The sequence below is a fragment of the Ictidomys tridecemlineatus genome, chromosome 2, assembly GCF_052094955.1.
Source record: "Ictidomys tridecemlineatus isolate mIctTri1 chromosome 2, mIctTri1.hap1, whole genome shotgun sequence".
Classification (NCBI taxonomy): domain Eukaryota; kingdom Metazoa; phylum Chordata; class Mammalia; order Rodentia; family Sciuridae; genus Ictidomys; species Ictidomys tridecemlineatus.
This window is the reverse complement of record NC_135478.1, coordinates 23,645,133-23,665,711: the sequence shown is the minus strand read 5'-3', so window position 1 is coordinate 23,665,711 and position 20,579 is coordinate 23,645,133. Positions and strand designations below refer to the sequence as shown.

The 20,579-nt window shown below is 44.2% G+C and overlaps 1 protein-coding gene across 4 annotated transcripts in view; it reads right to left on the bottom strand.

Moving 5' to 3' along the window:
* Positions 1 to 20,579, bottom strand: part of Scn10a (sodium voltage-gated channel alpha subunit 10) — a 92,260-nt gene that overhangs the window by 38,643 nt on the left and 33,038 nt on the right. For 3 of the 4 annotated variants that reach the window (XM_078038114.1, XM_005317385.3, XM_078038115.1), the window contains exons 9-14: positions 20,239 to 20,436; positions 19,123 to 19,293; positions 15,457 to 15,735; positions 12,684 to 12,795; positions 4,312 to 4,550; positions 1,007 to 1,180 (exon numbers count right to left, since the gene is read on the bottom strand). In XM_078038114.1, the coding sequence (XP_077894240.1) occupies positions 1,007 to 1,180; positions 4,312 to 4,550; positions 12,684 to 12,795; positions 15,457 to 15,735; positions 19,123 to 19,293; positions 20,239 to 20,436 (1,173 nt within the window). The remainder of the gene's footprint in view (positions 1 to 1,006; positions 1,181 to 4,311; positions 4,551 to 12,683; positions 12,796 to 15,456; positions 15,736 to 19,122; positions 19,294 to 20,238; positions 20,437 to 20,579) is intronic. The other variant, XM_078038116.1, reaches the window with a different exon arrangement.

Sequence of the window (20,579 nt, the reverse complement as noted above, 5' to 3'; positions counted from 1 at the left end):
CGAGAGATCATTGGTCACTCTCTTCTTCATTTTGTCACTTCTCTCCAAAACTAGACACAGGGTTCCTAGAGGGCACCGAGAGAACATGGAGAACAAGGGACTCCTGTGCTAACAAGTCATGTCAGTTCTTCAGGCCTCTTGTCTACTCTCAAGAGTCAGCAAGACATCAAGCTTCCTCCAGATGCTCTGGGGACTTGGGAGACTCCAGTGACCCCAGCCTGGCCTCCTGGGAATCTGACAGATTTGGCTGACAGATGCAGCTCTGCTCAGAGTGGGTGGCCTGCAGGCACTGGGTCAGGAGCGCCTCGGATAGGGGAAGTTCTCCTGCAGAGGGTGTCCTGGGGCTGAGTGGAGAGAAGAGCTGGTACAAGAGCCTAACAGGCAGTTCTTGGCCTGTGTGGTGTGCCAGACATTGGGATATGATTTGGGGAACCAGGGAGTGGGAGGATGCCTTTATTTTTTGAGGCAGGTAACTAGGGAATGAACTCAGGGGTACTTGACCATGCCACACCCCCAGCCCTGTGTTGTATTTTATTTAGAGACAGGGTCTCACTGAGTTGCTTAGTGCCTTGCTTTTGCTGAGGCTGGCTTTGAACTCGTGATTCTCTTGCCTCAGCCTCCTGAGATGCTAGGATTACAGGAGTGTGCCACCACTGTCTCAGGTTCGTCGTGTCAAATAAGAGACATAAGGTCAAGAGTATAGCAAGATGCCCCACAAAGCATAAATGCTCAATAAATATTAGCTGCTTCAATTTATTGTCATTATTGCTATTTGATAGGAGAACAGGATGGTGCTTGGAAGGCTTCTGCTGGTGCAGATGACGGGACTGAGGACCAAAGAGGAGAAAATGTGTCCATACTTGGGACCAGAGAACCAAGCTCCAGAGCCATGCCCTTGAAGAAAGGGATGTTGGCTGGTAAAGTCCAAAGGACAGTGCATGTCCCCAGGGGTCAGCTTCCCTGCATCTGGGTGGCCATTTCCCAAGGGTCCAAGAGAAAACATTACCAAGCGGAAGGTCCGCAGCACAGACAAGCTTCCCTTTTTGGCCACGCTCAGCTCCAGCAGGCTCACGGTGACGATGACACAGTCGAAGATATTCCACCTCTTCTGGAAGTAATAATAGGGGTCGAAGGCAATGATCTTGAAGACCATTTCAGCAGTAAAAAATATGGTAAAGACCTGCGGATGGAAACAAGTTGTCATCACAGTGGGGTCTCTGGGGTCAGGGGATAATGACAAAGGGACAATAGGGAAAATGTCTGGTTTACAGTGTAGTAAATCTTCTTATCTTTGTTTTATTCCGTTTCTGTTTTGTTTGCAGGCTCTTGAGGACGGGGGATGGCAACAATGTGGCAGAACATGGGAATTTTGGGGCTCACGCTCTGGTATGTGCATTAGAATTAGAAGGCAGGCCTCAGTTTTCATGTATGTATGGTGGCAGGGTGGAGCAAGTGGAGCATCGTAAGATAATATAACGATCTTATATAATTATGTCAATTCAGAGTCCAGCTTGGTTCAGTAGTTAAAAAGTGTGGGAGGGAAAAGCGAAGAATGTCCATTACTTGCCTAACGCCACAGCAATGCAACCATGTGGTACAAAGGGCATTTACCAAGTGCCCTCTGCAGGCAGGTAGATAAAAATCCCAACTCAGCGGGGCACGGGATGCATGCCTGTAATCCTAGTGGCCCCGGGAGGTTGAGGCAGGAGGATTGCAGGTTCAAAGCCAGCCTCAGAAAAAGCAAGGCACTAAGCGACTCAGTGAAACCCTGTCTCTAAATAAAATACAAAATAAGGCTGGGGATGTGGCTCAGTGATCGAGTGCCCCTGAGTTCAATCCCCAGTTACCAACCCCTCCAAAAAAAAAAAAAATCCCAATTCATCCATTTCTGGCTGTGTAAGCTTGGAGAGGTAATGCACTCTCTTTTTGTACCTCAATTTCTTCATCTGTGTAATGGGTGCAAAATGAGCTAATGCTTATGCAGTTGTTAGCAAAGGGCCTGGTGGGTTGGTAATTCCCTGATAAACAATAGTAATGAAGAACAATAATACAAAGCCTCTTAGATTCTTTTTGGCTCTGTGTTTTCTTTATTGCCTTAAATAGGATAGAATTCTGGCATTGAGAGAGGTCAGTGTCAGGCTCAGGTGGTAGAAGCCAGAAGGGAAGCAGATAATCAAGGAAGAAGGCAACAAAGGGTGCGGTGCAGTGGCTCCCCTGCACCCCTGCCTGTCTATTATCGGGGCCTTGTCTGGCCTGAGAAACCAGGGACCTGGGAAACCAGTGATCATATCCCTGTTCAAGAAGGGAAAAACTTAAGAATGTCTATTACTTGCCTAACGCCACAGCAGTGCAACCACGCAGTACAAAGGGCATTTACCAAGTGCCCTCTGCAGGCAGCACAGTGTGGGGAGTGGCCGTGGAGTGAGGTCCTGTGCTTTGGAGAGACCTGGCCAACTCTGCTTCTACTCTCACCAACTGTGCAACCTTGGGCAGGATACTTTTTCTCTCTGAGTCCTAGAGTTTTCTTTTGTAAGAATAATGAAAACCTCATGGTGTTGTGATGTTGAGTAACATTCCTAAAGCCTGGACTCATCAAAGGCACACCTTCCTTCCTTTTTTCTTCCTTTCTCTCTGAAAAATGATCCCAAATCCTGACACATGGGGAAAGGCCTTTTTTCTCTCTTGCCTCAACTTCTCCAGTGTAAAATCAGGGTGTGAATTCACATGTTGACTCCCTAAGGCTCTCTGTGGTCTCATATTGACTTCTTAGGGGGAAAAAGTGTTTCCTCCATTTCCATTTTCCCTTTTCATTGTCAACTTTAAATAGAATATAACCTCTTTTTTTTCCGCGGGGGGGGGGGGGCGGGGCGGTACTGAGGATTGAATCCAGGGGCACTTAACCACTGAGCCATATCCCCAACACTTTTTTGTATTTTGTTTAGAGACAGGGTCTTGCCAGAGTTGCTTAGGGCCTTGCTAAGTTGCTGAGGCTGGCTTTGAACTTGTGATCCTCCTGCCTCAGCCTCCCGAGCTGCTGGGATTACAGGCGTGCAGCACTAGGTTATATTCCAATGTAATCCTTAGTTTAGGTGCTGCTCAAAGAGAGGGCACACACATGCCATAGTCTGCTGAAACCTACTGCAGCCCCCTTTACATCTGGGCTAAGGGGAAGGGACAGGTTTCCAAGGAAGTAGTCACACTTCTTCTGGAACCCCCTCTACCCTTTGGAGGGGTCAGAAGACACCTCAGGTCCTTGTAGACCTGGTAGGCCAACTCCAGGGGGCGGAGCCCAGCATAGACTGGAGTCAGGACCGGAATCCTTCCTACTGTCTGCTCAGCACACACAGTAGCAGGGCCTGCGGGGTGGGTTAGCCCATGGGTCGGAAAGTGTGGGCTTGGGAGCCAATCTGCTGTGTTCAGATCCTGGTGTTGCCACGAACTCACGCCTACATTTTAGGCAAATAATTTAATCTTCCCTGTCTCAGTTTTTTCCATCTGTGAAAGGGGATAATAATAGTTCCTACCACAGAGAGTTCTAGTGAAAAAGAAGTTGGATTAGCCTTGAAAAAAGCATCTGAGACCATGTCTTGCCCTGAATAAGTGTTCAAATAAAGTTAGCTATTAATATTCCTGTGAATCGAGCAAGGTCGGGGGCAGCTGTCTCCTTCTGAGTCAGCTACTTTATTCAGCATGCATTGAAACCCAGTACGGATTCTATCTTGTTAAAGCAAATCATGCTAAGGAGGTAATGGAGGAAAATTTACATTAGCATCATGTCTAAGCTCGCTGCAAGAGCAAAGTTCTGACTCCTTGATGCTTTGGCTACAACAGCACATGTTTTCTGTGTCCTCCCCCCCCACCCCCACTATCTTTCTCTTCCCTCCTCCACTCTTTCTGTCCCTCATTGACAACACTGAAAATTATAACCATAGAACCATGGTTCATAGGAGTCATACAAGTAATCAAAGAGGAAAGAAACTTACAAGTTCATAGATTGTCTTTCAATGAGAAAGTGACATTTGTCCTCATTTGAAGGTAGATCACTGAGATCCAGAGTATTCTAGTGGCTGATCTATGTGCTACAAAAAGGGAACCAGTTGTTTCTAGCTCAGGACTTTCTCCATCCACTTTCCTGTGTTTGCTCATCCCAAAGCAGTTCCCCCTTGTTCACCCTCGCTCCTCCAGATGTGACCTCCGGAAGCCAGTGTCCACACATCTCCTGCACTGCCACTGTGCCCTCAGCTAATGAGATCACCAACTACTGAAGGCATGCTCCCCGACCCCAGCCACGGCAGCCCGGCCGTCACTCACAATGTTGCCTATGTGGAGCATGGTTTCGAAGGCAGAGCTCATGCCGTGATGCTCCATGGCCATGAAGACTGTGTTCACCACGATGCAGAAAGTGATGGCGAGTTCTGCAAAGGGGTCTGTCACCAGCTCATAGAGCACTGTCTTGAGCTTCACCCATGTCGGGCAGCACTTCCAGATCAGATACTTCTGAGCCAAAGTGGTCAAGCAGGGTGGGCACCGCTGTTGAGAGTCCTCAAGTTCTGCAATATGGGTGAGATCAAGGATAGCTGTCAGCCATGGGTCACTTTAGAATCCCATCCTGTGGTCATGCCCTGACATTGCCATACTAATAACTACCACCTCCAAGATCTTGACTTCAGCCCTCCCTCTCCCTGATGATCATTTCCTGCTTATTGAGCTCCTACAGTCCTGTAACCACAACCCAATCGCTGCCCTATGGAGTCCTTCAAACAACTGGCCTTACACATTTTTACCGCCTAGTTCCAATGTCATGTTCTTACTCCTTAACTTCTTTTTTTTTTTTAGCTTACAATAAAAGCTTTCTTTTATTGATTGTTCTGCATATACGTATGTTAATAAAACAAAGTTAAAAAAGATATTACAGTAGAAACATCAAAAATAATGAGTGATCTTTTTTAGTTCATTAATGTATTTTTAAAACGCTACATGTACATATTGGTTTGCTGTATAAATGAATAATGTTGGTTTTTAGTTGTAGATGGACATAATAACTTTATTTTATTTTTATTTATTTTTATGTGAGGCTGAGGATAGAACCCAATGCCTCACATATGCCAGGCAAGCGCTCTACCACTGAGCCCCAACCCCAGCCCCAGAAATGAATAATGTTACAATTAAATAACAAATAACAACAAGGACAGCAATTAAAGTGAATAAACTTTTAAGGCCAAGACTCAAATCTGTAGAATATTGCAGGGATGAGTGAAAATTTGCCCTGACCAAACAAAAAATATTATACTTCATAGTGTTACTATTTTTTATTTGTATTAATTAGTTATACATGACAGTAGAATGCATTTTGACACATCATACATAAATGGAGCATAACTTCTCACTCTTCCAGCTGTACATGGTGTAGAATTACACTGGTCGTGTAATCATATGAGTACATAGGATAATAATGTGTGATTCATTCTACTGTCCTCTCTACCCCCAACCCCCTTGCCACCCTCCACTCCCCTCTGTCTAATCCAAAGTAATTCTATTCGCCCCTAGAACCACCCTGCATTGTGAACCAGCATCTTACTTCTCATCTTACCCAGCTAATTCTATCTCTACCTACTCCCTTATAGACACCCTCAATTGTACCTGCCTGGCAAGCACCGACTCTAAATATAAACAAAATTTGCTGACTATTCTGTACTCACGCCCAACCAGCTGAACCTGGTCAGACAAAATATACAGCCTTGCTTACTGGTCACAGTGGAGGTCCTTGACTCCCAGCCTGTCCCTGCCTAGGAGTCCTGCTGTGTCTCTGTGTTTCAGCCCACTCCTCCAGCCTTCTAGGCCACTACTATTTCTTCCTCTCTCCTCTCTTTCAATCCCTAGCTCCTCACTTTCTGCTCCTGAGCTCCCTTTTATGTCACTTAAAATGCAAAACTGCTTACAGAGGAACTTCCTCTTCTTCCTGCTACTAGGTCTCCAAGGACTCAAGTCCACCCCAATTTCTTCCTTTCGCATCCCTGTGTGCCTCCTCCTCTCACCTGTGAGGGGCTCCTACCTCTCTTGCCTGCTGAAGCCCTGTGCTGTCCCCTTCTCTCCCTTCTGGACCGGCCCCATCAGCACGTGAACATGCTTCTACTGTATCTCAGCTTTGAAGACGGTCTCCCAGGGTCCTATGCTCTCCTTCATCTACTGAGTCCTTAGTAGCTTCTAAGAGTTTTCTCCACCTTCTCACCTGCTCTTCTCTCTACACACGCTGGAATCTGGCTTTTCCTCCCAAACGCAAACTGTTAATTTATAGCGCTCTTCTTATTTCACTACTCAGAGCATTTGACAGAATTTGTAATACTCTCCTTGAAACCTGGTGTCCATTTGGCTCCCAGAACATCATGATCTCTTGGTTTTTTTCTCCCACATCAGTGACCACTTCTTCTCAGTTTCTGATCCTGTCTCACTCTTCCTTTCCTGTCTTAAATGTGGGAGAACTCAAGAATTCTGTCGTTAGCCTGTTTTTTAATCCTCTCTCTAGGTGATTTCATTGAATCCTATGGCCTTAAAAAATGTCTATGCTGATCTTCCCAAATTATAATGTCTCTCCTGTGAACCCCAGGCTCATCTCTCTAGCTCCCTCTGTCAAATTTCTACTTGTATGTGAAGAAATCAAAGGTCCGCCTTTATGAAGGGCAATTTGGGTTAATCTGTAAATTCCACCTTCTGGCACACACCCTGTAGATATACCAGCCCATGTGGGCAAAGAAGATGGTGTATTTTATTTATGATAATCATAAAAAATGAAATAAACAGTAAGGTGCATTATGAAAAAGGATGAAGCAGATTTGTGATGATGTAAAAAAAATCTTTATATGATTTTTATGATTCACTCTACTATCTTCCCTACCATATATTCCCTTGCCTCCCTTCACTCCCCTCTGTCTAATCCAAAGTACCTCTGTGTGTGGTGTGTGATGTGTGTGTGCATGAGTGTGTGTGTGCTTATAAAAGCATAGAACATTGCCTGAAGGACTCAAGAGAGACTATAAAATGAGTTTATAGAAATAGTTGCATGCTCCCAAATTCTGCTAATGCCTCATTTGTAGTTAAAATTTTTGTGTGTAATTAGATTTAGCTGATAGTGCCTCCTTGGTAGTTAAAATTTTTGTGTGTAATTAGATTTATCATGTGTTTCCTCATGTGTTCTTCCTTTGCATATGAAGCCTTTCTCACTGTAAGGTTTAAAAAAAAACACTATCTGTGTTTCCTTCTTTCCTTTGTAGTTTTACTTTTTTTTTCATTTAAATCTTTGGTACATTTGTAGTTTATTTGGGGTAAGAACTAAGATATTGATCCAGTTCATTTTTCCCAATCTCTGCTTATTTGTATCAACAAAGATTCAAAATATCATTTGGTCACAAGTTTTTTTAATATATATACCCATATATTTTCATAAACGTGTCTATTTTTCTTCCATTGATCAAATTATTCATCTTCACTCTCATGCTGCTTTGATTACCTACTGTAGATTTTTGAAACTACAGATATCAAAACTAGCAGAGCAGAGTTCTTTAAAGAAGTTGGCACAATCTGGGAGCAAAATCAATAATCTCTATTTAGAACAGAAGTGGAGCTTCCCCAGACTATTTTGGCACTAAAAAAGAATCACAGGACATAGTACTGAGTGATGAAGCTTGCTGACATGCCATTTTGTCGGAAAGCAGCCTAACAGTGAGGCATCACAGGAGAAGAGACTCAGATTTGTGAGCAACATTTACATGGCTGATATGGATGCCTGGGAGATACAGAGACTAAAACAACCACATGCTTACTAGCTTGAAGCATGATTCCTTTCCTCTCCAGAAAAATCTTCAGAAAGAATTTCCCCCTGCTACAGTGAAAGAGGTGTCCTCTTCCTGATAATGGCCAATGTCTCCGCTTGTGCATACTCTCCTGGGACCTTAGGAATCTGTTGAACATCCCCTCTTCTCCCTTAATCTTCAGTCTCTCCCTTTCTCTCTGATCCTCCCCATCAACGTGTAAATATGCTCAAAACAAACAAATCCCCCAAATGTCCTTTAACTTTGCCCTCTCTCTAGTGTCACCTTACTCTCTCCTCCCCTTCCCAGGTAAACTTCCTGAAAAAGTTGTCTGTAAACAATATCTCCATTTCTACCCCTCTCACTCATTCTTCAAGCCTCTTCAAGGTGGCCTCTGCCATTTGCTTTGCTCAGGTTGCCAAAGACATCATGCAACTGAAGACCCAAGATGCCTTTCAGGTTTCATTGTACCTAAATAGCAATGCCTCTGTTCATTTTTCTACTAATCCTGAAGGAATTTAGACTCTTGGCTCTGCATCGTGTTCTGAGTCCTCTCTTATGCTGACCTTCCCTTCTTAGTCTCCTCTGTTACCTCCATCTCTCCTGCTTAACCATTAAACATTGTAATTTCTTAGAACTCTGTCCTGGGCTTATTTATCTTCTTACTTGATTCCCCTCTATGGCATCTTATCCTCTGTCATCTTTTCAAAATTACCATCTTGCTTCAAAGCTCTATCAAATATACATCTCTGGGCCACACTCTTCAAGGAATTTCTAGCACCATTTATCACAAAGCCAATTTCCTACTGGACATTTCTACTTGGATGTTCCAAAAACACCTGACAACCAACATGTCCCAGACTCAACTCCTAATCTCCCCAGCTTATGTTTTCCCAGTGAAGCTTCCTCCCCCACAAAGAGCTCCCTTCTTTGAGCGTTTGCACCCGCCGCCCTTCCATTGCTTACACTAGAACCATGTGCATTATCAGGACCTGAATCTTATGCTCCTTAGGTTGGTAAGCCTTCCATTTTCCATTGTCTCTGCTGCCACCACCCAGAGTCTGAGAATTGCAGTCTCCCACTTGGTTCCTCTTAACTGATTTCCCTGCCAATACCCTTCCCCTCCTAATTCCATTTTCTCCAAGTATCCAGAGTAACCTTTATAAATGCAAATGTAGCTCCCCTGCCTCCAGTCCTTTAGTGGCACCTTGCTGCTCTTAGGATGAAGTCCAATGTCTTTAATAAGGTCTAGGAGGTTCTGTAGACCTGGCACCAGCCCATCTCTCTAGACTTATTTGAGCCCCTCTCCTCCCTGATAGATGTGTTACAGCTACATTAGGCTTTTTATTTCAGCTTTAGGGTATTTCTGCCTGGAATACTTCCCTGACTCCAGGCTGAACTTATCTCCCTTCTCTTTGCATCCTGTGCTTCTCCTTCAAGACTCTCAGTACCCCACTAACAACTTGTTCCATGCCAATCTCTCCCGCCAAGCTCGAGGGCAGCTGTACTCACTGCTGTGATCCTGCTTCTGGTCTTTGGTTTGGACAATTGTCAAATCTCAGCTTGTATGCCAAGCCTAGACAACTCAAGTGCCTTGAGCTCAATGAATTGACAAACTCTTGGCCCAAACTTTCTCAGGTACCATTACTCCCAGAGAGGTGGCTTCTGTAAATCCTATGCTGACTATAACAGCATTCTTCATGAGTATAATGGAAGTAAAATCCAACCAAAGAAGGTCATGTGCCCAATGCTCTAGAATCTTTGACCTAACCTAGAAATGTCATTGCTTCTCCTGCTATTCCTAGCCTACTCTCACAGTCGGAGGCGATGTCTATCTTGCTCCAAGATGTCTGACTATTCCCAATTTTATTTTAGTTTTAGTAGTTCAGATAATTATAAATTTGGCACCACTCTCCAAATATCACCTTTGAGTACTACCCTCATTCATTCATTCATTCAACAGTTTTTTGTTGAGTGTCTACAATGCATAATGCGCTGCCTCTCAAGGTACTAGAGATTTCCTTTGAGCAAAATGGGCACATCTCTGCCCTCGAAGAGTTTGTGACCCAGTGAAGAGGAACCCACAGCTGAATATTACTATGCACTTGACCTGACTCATTTAATCCTCCCAAAGTACTGCAAGATGAGTGTATTTGAACTTTTTTACTGGTGAGAAAACTGAAGTACAGAGAAGTTAATGGAGCTCAAAGGTCACACCATTTTCCATAAATGGCAGGGCCACAATTCAAACCCAGGTGGTGGGGCTCCAAGTCTGGGTTCTAAGCTCTGTTGCCTCTCCTTCACCCTGAGAACATCTTCGGTCTTACTTAAATTGGGATGTGTTTGGGATGCATTTCACTCATGTCTCATTCCTGCAAATAGTATAGGCTGCTGATGACTGGAACTCTCTCCAGGTTCTCACATGGCTGATTCCCTTACTTCATTCCAATTTCTGGTCTCCTTAGGGAGAATGACCTTCCACAACCACTTATCAAAAACAACCCCTACTCTTCGTCTCCTTCCTACTCTATTTTTTTCTCCTATTTATCATCACTACCCAAATATCTATTTGTTTTGCATCTGTTCCTCCCTTACCCCCAGTGTGAGGGCTCCATGAGAGTAGGCTTCTGTCTTGTTCACCACTGAATTCCAAGCACCTAGAACAATGCTGGACACATAACAGGTGCTCAACAAATGTGTGTGATGAGTGAGTAAATATTACAGAGAGAGAGAGAAAGGGGATACTTCATAGTTCTGAGGAATAAATGAAAAGAAAGCTGTTTGCACTTTACATTTGCTTTTTGATGACTAATGGGAAGACAAAGGAAAAAAAATCCACCTGGCCAACAAAAAATTGAAGGCAAAGTAACATGGTGGAACTCTAAGCAGTCATGGAAAATGGTGGGAGTGCTCAGTATTACAGTAAAAAGTGATTATTAAATAATCATCAACAAGGAAAAATGATTTAAAGTTGGTAATCATTCTTAAAACCAAAGCTCAATTCCATCCATTTACCAGCAAATGCCATAATTTCATTCTTCTTTATATATAGTGTGTATATACCATATTTTCGTTATTCATTCATCTGTTGAAGGACACCTAGGTTGGTTCCATAGCTTAGCTATTGTGAATTGAGCTGTTATAAACATTGATGGGGCCGCATCACTGTAATATGCTGATTTTAAGTCCTGTTTTCTCTGATATATGAATGCTAAATTTAAAAAGGGTAGGTAGGGAGGGGAAGAATGGAAGTCCATTGGATTAGACAAAGGGGAATGAAGGAAAGGGAGGAGGGACGGGAATAGGAAGGACGGTAGAATTAATAAAACATAACTTTCCTATCCTTGAATTTGAAATACCTGACCAGGGTAACTCTGTATCATGTACAAACACAAGAATAGGATCCTAATTAGAATAAGTTACACTCCATGTATGTATAATACACCAAAATACACCCTATTGTTATGACTATTTAAAAAAACAAATAATTAAAAAGATTTTTAAAAAACCCAAAGCTCAGGCCTTCAAGAAACATGACTTAAAGGTGTCTCCCATCCCAGTAATTGAATCCAACTTAGACTTCAAGCTCCTAACCTGGGAACTTTCTTTTGGCTAATTCAATGCCTGGTGCTATTTCATTATCTCAGGTTGTTCTTGGGCTTTGGGAGTTCAAGTTTGGTGGTACACTGAGCTGTTCCTCAGTCAATGCTAAATGTATTTTAAATGTATTTTACTGGAATTTGAGTTCCAATGTAATCTCTGAGGGGACAATCCCTGCAGGTGGTTCTTTGCCCTTTCCTCTCCACCTTTCCTGTTTGGCTTTCACTTATCCCCTTCCGTAGCCTTCATGGGTGGTGCAGTGACTGTTCCACCACTCTGCTGCCATTCTGGAGACCTCTGAAGGCCTGAGGTCTTCTCCACCAGGTATGTTACTCTACAGTTTCCATGTCATGATGAGCGTATGGATCTGTCTCTAGGCCTTGCCACCTCTGGCTTCACCCAGAAAGTAAAGTGCAGATGGGCTCTGGTTTCAGATCCTTCAAAGAGTTTCTGCTGCTCACTACACCCTACCTTGAAATGAAGCTCTAGCCGAGGGCTGCAAGGAAGTTACACTGGGTCCCTTCTCAGCAGCACATCAACATCAGTGTCCCTTGGCATCCGCTAGACCTAAGCAACTTAGTGTTTCTAGGGCAGATACATAAGTGGATATAACTAGAACAACACTCTCCATACCTTGAAGTAAAACAAAGGTTGGATTAAAACAACCTCACACCCGGCATGAGGAAGATGTAGCCATAAATACGGAAACTTGTGTGAATTGGAGTCATGAGCCAATGCCACCCCCGTCTCCTCCTCCTCCCCTTGACTAGGTGTAACCAGCTAGAACTTAGACACATCCCTGAGGATACTGAGTGGATTCACAGTTGATTGGCAGAACCCAGAATTGACAGGGATTTAGAGAAGTGAACCGATTAATTTACTTAAATTATCTTTCAATATTCAGCATAATGGGGACTTGCGACAGAAATCAAGTTACCACTGTGAAAGTTATAGCCACGAAAAGCATGAGGGTAATTTTGCCATGCTAGGAAATTAAAGACTGCTAAATCTTTTGCACACCTGAGAGGTGACTTTAAATTCTCTGGGGCCTGCCCAATTACTTCTTTGAAAATCTAGTTTTGTGAATACATATGAAGGAGAAGCTAATTTGAACAAGAGATGAACGAGGGCATTTCGTTTATTGGATTCTTTTGCTTTGAAAAATTATGCACATAAGAACTACATTAGCAAAGGAGGATGGTCTTGAGGCATAAGAGAGAGTACACAGGTGAGACTTATCACTGCACGGTGGATGTTTGTCCAGAGTGCAACACTTACCCTCGATGACAGAGGTCATGATACTGACCACACTCATTGCTCTTTGGACTCTGAAAGGTTCATTCAAATATTCTGCTGACAATAAAGTTTTCTTCTGTCCTGCATCGAATGCCTGCTGAGACACAAACAGATAGGATACTCCCCCCAGCCTGAAGTCTTCAACAGCAAAGAACATCACCCAAGCCTCCTCCTGGCCAGTCTCCCATGGCTAAGATGCTCTGGGAAACCATAATCCTTTGCAGACAGCCTTGGAGAAACAGGGCTGGCCCTTGAGTTTGGGGGAAGAACTCAGGCATGAACACCAGGGCATAGAGGTGGGATGGAACCAGAGTGCAGGTTGGAGGCCAGTGGGGTGACTTGGATTCACCTGAGACTCTGCAAACTCCTTTTCCTAGGATGGGACTTGGACATCCCAGTGGTGATGGGGTTGCCTCTGAGGTCTCTGAGATTACTATCAAAGGGAGCTAAAAGCTGCAGAGGCAGTGGGCCAGGAAGTGGCCCTCTGGGAACTGCCCTCTGGGCAGTGCATATGACATTTACATGGAACTCTTACTCCACAGTGAAATTTCCTGACCTCCCTTCTAATAGACCCATTTCCTTCCCCAGCACACAACCCACTTCCAATTCCACATAGTCTCTTTCTTTCTTCAGGGAGCATGTTTGTGTCTTGATTGCCTATCTGTTAGTTTTCTTTAATAGACTGAATGTTTGTGCTCTCCTACCCCAAGTTCATATTGAAATGGTATTAGGAGGTGGAGGCTTCAGGAAGTGATTAAGTCCCAAAGGTGGAGCCCTCACGAATGAGATTCATGACATTATAAAAGAGACTCCAGAGAGCTCTCTCACTTCTCCCACCCTGTCAGGACACAGCAAGAAAGTGCCATTTATGAGTCAGGAAGGTGGCCCTCACCAGACACGGAATCTGCAGGTGCTTTGACCTTGAACTTCCTGTCCTTCAGAACAGTGAAAAATGAATTTTTGTCACTTATTTGCCACCCATCCTGTTCTAAGAGGCCGGACAGACATTGTCTATCACAATCTTTTTGACCGTTTCCTCTTTAAACCTTCATTGGAGGTTCTGCCTGTGTTCTCCACCAGAGCCACAACTATAGTCATACACAGACTCTGGACATGGAGAGTTCAAGGTCCACAACAGCTGACAGCTCTGCACAAAACTTTCAGAGTCCATAGTCAACAAGCATTTATGGAATGCTTATCACAGGTGAAGCCCATAGGAATGTAGTTAACAATAAATACGAAATTTAGACAGTTTCCAATCCCGAGGGCTCGGCAAATGATACTAGCAGCTATGCCTATTAGTCAGCCATGTATATAAATGTAGACACTTTATTATTTCACTGAACTCTCCAATTCATTAGGAAGCTTTTTACAAGGGGAGATGAGAAGGCAAGAAGAACAGAGGGACTTGCTAAAGGTGATTCAGCTGGTAAATGGCATAGCTGGGACTGCCACCCAGGTCCTTGCAACGTGGAAGGATTTAAAGAGTTAATCTGGCACTAGCTGAATAATTTAACTAGAATGAATCAAGGTTAGAACACTATTACTCTCCACCTCCCTGCCCTGCTCTGTGTCCAGGGAGGGCAACCTGTACAAAAATGTCTCACCCTTACCCTCTGGTTCTGTTCAGGCTTGGCCAGTGGGAGGTACAAATAGGACATTAGAGAATGAAAAGAAAGAGAAGTCAGGTATTTGTCCCCTGACTTCTTCCTGCTGGGCTATGGCTGGGCAGCAGCTGTGATTCTCTCTCTAGGATGGCAGGTTCTATTCCACAGCCTCTGACACACAGCTGCAGCTCTTGATAGGTTCTGATTCTGCTCTTTTCCTTCTCTCTTTCAGCCCAGGTATGTAATAGCTCCCCACTGTTGCTCATCTCCAGTGCCTTCCTTATCAGTTCCCCGAACCCAGCCCACACCTTTCTACGTACTTTTCTAAAATCTTTCCACGTTGCCACTGGAGTGACCGTCTTGCTTCTTGCTGGGACCCAGAATCACATGGCATCTCATCAGACTGAGTTAACACATCTCAGTTCTTAATACTCACTCAAGTCAGTAGAACCATATAATGACCTCTTGACAAGTCTGTTTGCAAATTGCTCTGTATCTCTAGCTAGCCACAGAGGGCACATGAAAAACACTAGAAGCATCTTTACTGAAACTGGATGGAGAGCACAAATTAAATCACAGCTCTAATCCAGTAAGTAGTCCCTGATTTACCATTAAATCTGTAATTATTCTATTAAAGAGTGCTAGACATTTAGTCACTGTTGTATAATTTGTGCATTTTGTTTAGTTATTTCTTCTGTGAGTCAAGCAAGGGACACTTCATTTCTATTGAGGTCTGTCCTGAGAACCTCCCAGAATTTTTCTGGGTCTCATTTGCTAAGTCTTGGGTAATTTGCATATAACCAGAGACAAGTGCAGAAGGGCCCTGGGTTTTTCTCATACCTCATGCCCCTAGCAAGAAAATGGGATGGTCTCCAGAGCAGTGATGGTGAGTGGGGACAGAAACAATGAGAGGAAATATGAAGACAAATGGAAAATAATTGGTATCACTTCTCTGCACAGTAAGCCAGGAAATTTCTTTGACCTCAGGTAAACTCAGGTAAACTCAGTTGCTCTGAGTTTACCATGTCAAATGGGAGTCAGATGGGAGGCAAGGACCTCTCCACTGGTGGCACTCAGGGCTTCTTGGCCAAAGGCCTCTGGCTTGAGAGAGGTGGCTTTGAGAGAGTCTAGATCATGCACAAACTCACCGGGACTTCTGTGGCTCCAGGGACCAGCTCACTAGTGGTCAGCATTGGGTGTCCCTCTTCTCCATGCCCAGAGCCAAGGCTGGGAGTTTGAGACAGTGGGCCTGGCGGTCCAACAGCCTTGCTCAGCAGCAGGGAACCTCGTCGGCTCTCATGGTCTCCATGAAAGACTCCATCATCTGTGATCCCATCGTGGAATGAGACATCTTGGCCAGGGGCTCGGAAATGAAACACACTGCCATGGCTAGCCCGACGCCTTCCAGAAGCAAGGCCTAGGAAAGACTGGGCATTGCCCCAGAAGAGCAGGAAAGAAGGTGGGCTGGAGGCTGGTCCTCCAGCAAATCTAGAGCACACTTCCCTCCACCCACTTCCTCTTCCTGACCCTATTCTCATGACCTTCCAGTAGCTAGATAATGATACAGATCTGAAGGGTAGACAGGTGGAGTGGACAGGGGAAAGGATATTCTAGACAGACTCAGGGAAAGGCCAGGAGAGAGGAGAGGCTATGAGTGCTGAAGATCAGCTAACAGGTCATTATGGCCAAGATCAGAGGACAACCTTGCATTGGATGGATGGGTCAGCTGTTTGCCAAACTTTGACCATAGAGCTGGACAAAACTGCTTAAGTTCCCTCCTCTACATGCAAAGCTGTGATCTAAGAAGACTCTATTATGCACACCAGGACGGGCACATGCTTGGAAAGTGGTTGTTGAATGGACAAGTGCACTCTATTGTCTGGAAATTAGGTTGTACAATTCATTACATTTTGTCTGTAAGAGAGTGAGAGTTTGTATTGCAAAGGAGACAAGAGCTTTATAGCGTAATGAGTTTCCAGGATCCCTCGAGGCAAGCTTTGAACAGTCAACAATGGGAGGATTGAAGGAAGAGTTGCAGCCTAATTTCCTGGAAGAATAATGCCATTCTTCCAAATCAATAAACATTTCCCATCAAAATCTCCCACTGAGAAAACTATGTGGCTTACAGGTTTCAGAGGAAAAGAGCTAGTTCATAGGCCTGGAAACCCCAGAAAGTTAGTGTGTGAGTTAGCCAGGTGTCATGACCACTGTGGGAACCTGACCACAATAAGCGCTGGGTCCTGTCCTTGGATCATACATAGTATTTCTGAAATCTAAACATTGATTCCCTATTTTGATCATACTGCTCAGCTCCTCCCATCCTTAATTCCTTTTATTTATTTATTTTTATTTTAAATTTTTTTTAGTTGTAGATAAACACAATACCTTTTATTTTATTTATTTCTTTTTATGTGGTGCCGAAGATCAAAACCAGTGCCTCACACGTGCTAGGCAAGTGCTCTACCACTAAGCTACAACCCCAATCCTCCTTTTATTTATTAAACCACAAAAGTTGAATATCTTGCCAATTGGTTTTCCTCACATCTCTCCTTATTCCACAAAACTGAAGTTTTTCCTTTCTTGATGATTTGGAGCCTGATCTTATTCAACAACCATCATTGCAAGCACAGTATTATAACTTGAACATTCTTTGCTTAGAACACATGGCCAAGGACCCTAGAACTCAAAAAAATCCATGAATCTGTCCCACTTTGAAGAAAAGGTGAACAACTGACCAATTCATATTTAAAAATGGGAAAACTGACTTATTTGTACTCAGACAATAGGTACAAATCAATCAAGAAAAAGAAAACATTTAGATCTAGTATTTGACAGTCAGTGCCTGCTTGGCTACCATTTATTTCAGAATTAACCTATTTGGTAAATTGTGGGCAATGACCTTTGAGTCTAATCATTGGTATTGCCTTAAAGTGCATCAATCAAACAGGTCAACTAGTCTTTTGCATGTTCCTGAAAATCCCTATAATCTCTCCTGCCTTATCCCCAATCCCTATCTCATCACTCCTGGTCAGAAAAATGGCTTTATATAAAAGCTGTCTAAGGTCTATATTCCAGATGTCCATGTCTGGGAAAAGAGGAAGGGATGCATTCTTGTAATGGACCCCAACCAACCAGTTTGCATGCAAGAAGGCCCCACATACTTTCCCCCTGTCTTTGTTCATACATGTTCTTTTTGTCTGGAGAATATCCTCCCAAGTCCTCCCACACCTTCAATTACTGAAAGAACCTTATATACTCTTTGCTGTTCACTTCACTTTTCCCTTCTCCAGGAGGCCTTTCCTGACACACATCTACCCCCATATGAGAGGAAGTCTCTTCATTTATGTCTAAAACACCACATATATGCCTCTACTAGAGTACTTAACACATAAGCTGTTTTTATATCTGCCTCCTCCACCCAATGGAAGTCCTTGGGAAAGAGGCCATGTTTTATTTCTGTCTACAGAACTAAATACACCAAGCACCCAGTATTCTTGAATGAACAAGACACAGTCTCTCTATTTTTTCCTTAAGCAGGTAAATCTAAGTGGAGAGACAAGTGCATACATCAAACAATTCTTGGACATCCAAATGCTAATCTGTGTGGGGCTGAGTGAATGGGAGAAATTAAAGCCCAATTCAGAGTGTCATTGACATTTCCTTGGAAGCTGTGATTCATCCTGCTCTGTGATTGTCAGAGCTCTCGTCAAATTTCCTTTGAAACATCATCTGAACTGTGCCCTGTGCATGGCAGGTGCTGCTCAAAAAAGGCAGAGCAAGGAATAAAGGGGCACAGATGCAGATAAATTCTTCAGTGTGGGTATGTTACTAGGGTCAGAGTTCATAAAAGTGTGTCTGTGTATGTATGTGTGCACACACATCTCGGGGTTGGAAATGGTGTTACAGAAAAGTAGAACGTCCTTTAAATGAGAGAGATCAAGAAGAGAGATTGAGAGGGCAGGATGCCTGAAGAATAGCCATGTTTATCGCCCTTTCCACACTATTAGTGTGGTGACTACCCTTCCATAAAAGGAATATTATGGCTCAGGCCTATGGAAAGGGAATACATTTTGTACACTGGATTTTCAAGGGACAGGGATGTGGTGGGAGGAAGCCTGGTGAGGACTTAGAGGGGGGGACCTTGGAGTAGGAGCTAAATATTCAAATGAGGGTAGAATTGCTAAAGGGAATAAGGTGAGATTCTGACATTATTCCTGGACTGGACAGTGTCACGGAAATGGGCTCTGGGATCTTCCATGCCAACAATAGGTAACAACTGTAGCTGCAGGCCCGGAAGTATGAGGTGGGAAAGACAGTTGTGAATGGTTTCAGCACCAAGGACAGAGACCGCCTGCCCCCCTCAGGAGCTGCAGATCAGAGCGTCCAGGGAAGCTGACCTTTGATGTTCCCAAACATTTCAAGGTCAGCAGGTCCAACATGGGCTCCCTGCCTTCCTTACAACCCTGGATCCTTCCTCCAGTGCCCCTGCTTTAGAACCACCACTCAGTTAACTAAAGATGACTCCTGAAACTCTGGAATGATCTTGGATTCCTCTTTTTCTACATCCCCCAATCCCAATCTTGTTGGTCCCTTCCTTTCAGAAAGATCCCTGTAACTTACCTCTTTCCCTATCTAACATGCCTCTGTCCTCATTTAGGCCACCATTGGGATGGAGCGTCTGGATTACTAAAACATCCTCCTGATCTCTGTGCCTCTGGCTTTCTCCCTGCTACAGACTTTTCCCCATGTCAACCCACTGTCCATAGCAGCTGACAAGGTGGGGCATCTTTAAGATGCAAACCAGAGCCCCTTACCATCCTGCGCTGGTTGTAAGTCTCAGATTGGGGTGATCTGTTGTCATCTGTGGAGCAGTCCGACACTCTTGATTTCATTCTGTGCTTTCTCTCACTGGCATTTTTGGAGGCTAAAGGTGATCCATTGTGGGAATGGAGAGAGGCTGTGTCAATCCCCAGTGCTGTCAGCACCTGAGGAGAAAGAACAGCAGCTTCACCCAGCAGGATCTGGTGGGCTTAGAACAAATGTGTCCCCCTGACATGGAGTGTCACAGGGATGGGGGATTTGAGACTGAGGAGGTTAAGGGTTAGGATCAAGGCGGTGGTGAGATTGAGACACAAAAGAAACATCCACCTCTGGGTCACCTCCCTTCCTCAGACCCTGCAGTCGACTCTTGGTGCCCCATTCAGTCCTTTTTACAAGGTTTGTATACCTGTCCCTAGCTGTTTGTGGCGGCTGTTAATGCACACACCTACATCATGGAGAAAAACTCCATAGGTTTCCTTCAGTGGTGCAGATATGGGGGTACAAAAGGCCCAGCCACTTGCCTCAAGGAGGGGCTAACTTTGTGGTACAAATCATGCTCCAGAGCTCTCCATGGACTCAGACTGAAGCTAGTCTTGGGTTGAGACCACTTCATTGTTTAGTTCTGTTCCCACTCCACCCTGCTTCCTTCATTCCACTTCTCCTGAGAAGACTCCCAGAATAAATTACTTGTATCAGAATCCTCATTCAGGTCCTCTTTTTGGAGAAAAACTTCACTAAACAATCCCTGAGGTAAGAGGCATCCTCTTGCAGTTACCTAGAATGGCAGCTTATTCTAAGTGAAACTTGGTAATTTGTAAGTGAATCTAATTCAGACTCTATCCAAGAATATACACTGTGCTATTGTGTTCACAAAGCATTTTTGTGTGTGTGTGCCAGAGATTGAACTCAGGGGCACTCGACCACTGAGTCCTATCCCCAGCCCTCTTCTGTATTTTATTTAGAGACAGGGTCTCACTGAGTTGCTTAGTGCCTTGCTTTCGCTGAGGCTGGCTTTGGAACTCGAGATCCTCCTGCCTCAGCCTCTCAAGTCATTGGGATGACAGGCATGTGCCCGGCACTCATAAAGTTTTTGACCCTTACAAACCAACCTCCTGCTCCTTCCGGAGCATCTCCAGGGCCTCCTGGAACTTCTTCTCCTTTGCTTCAATTTCAGCAATTGTTGCTTGGTTCTGTTCCTCGTACGCCATGGTGACCACAGCCAGGATCAAGTTGACTAGGTAGAAAGATCCCAGGAAGATGACCAGCACAAAAAAGACCATATAAATTTTCCCAGAAGCTCTGAGAGTCTGCAGATTCAAGGTAAAGAAGAGAGACCTGTACTCATAGCCCGTAGGTCCCTGAGGTTAGGTGAGGATCCTCCAGGAGCAGTATAGCCATGCAGTGTACCCACCAGCCTCCAGCTTAGTCTGTGTGGAGACATGCAGATCAA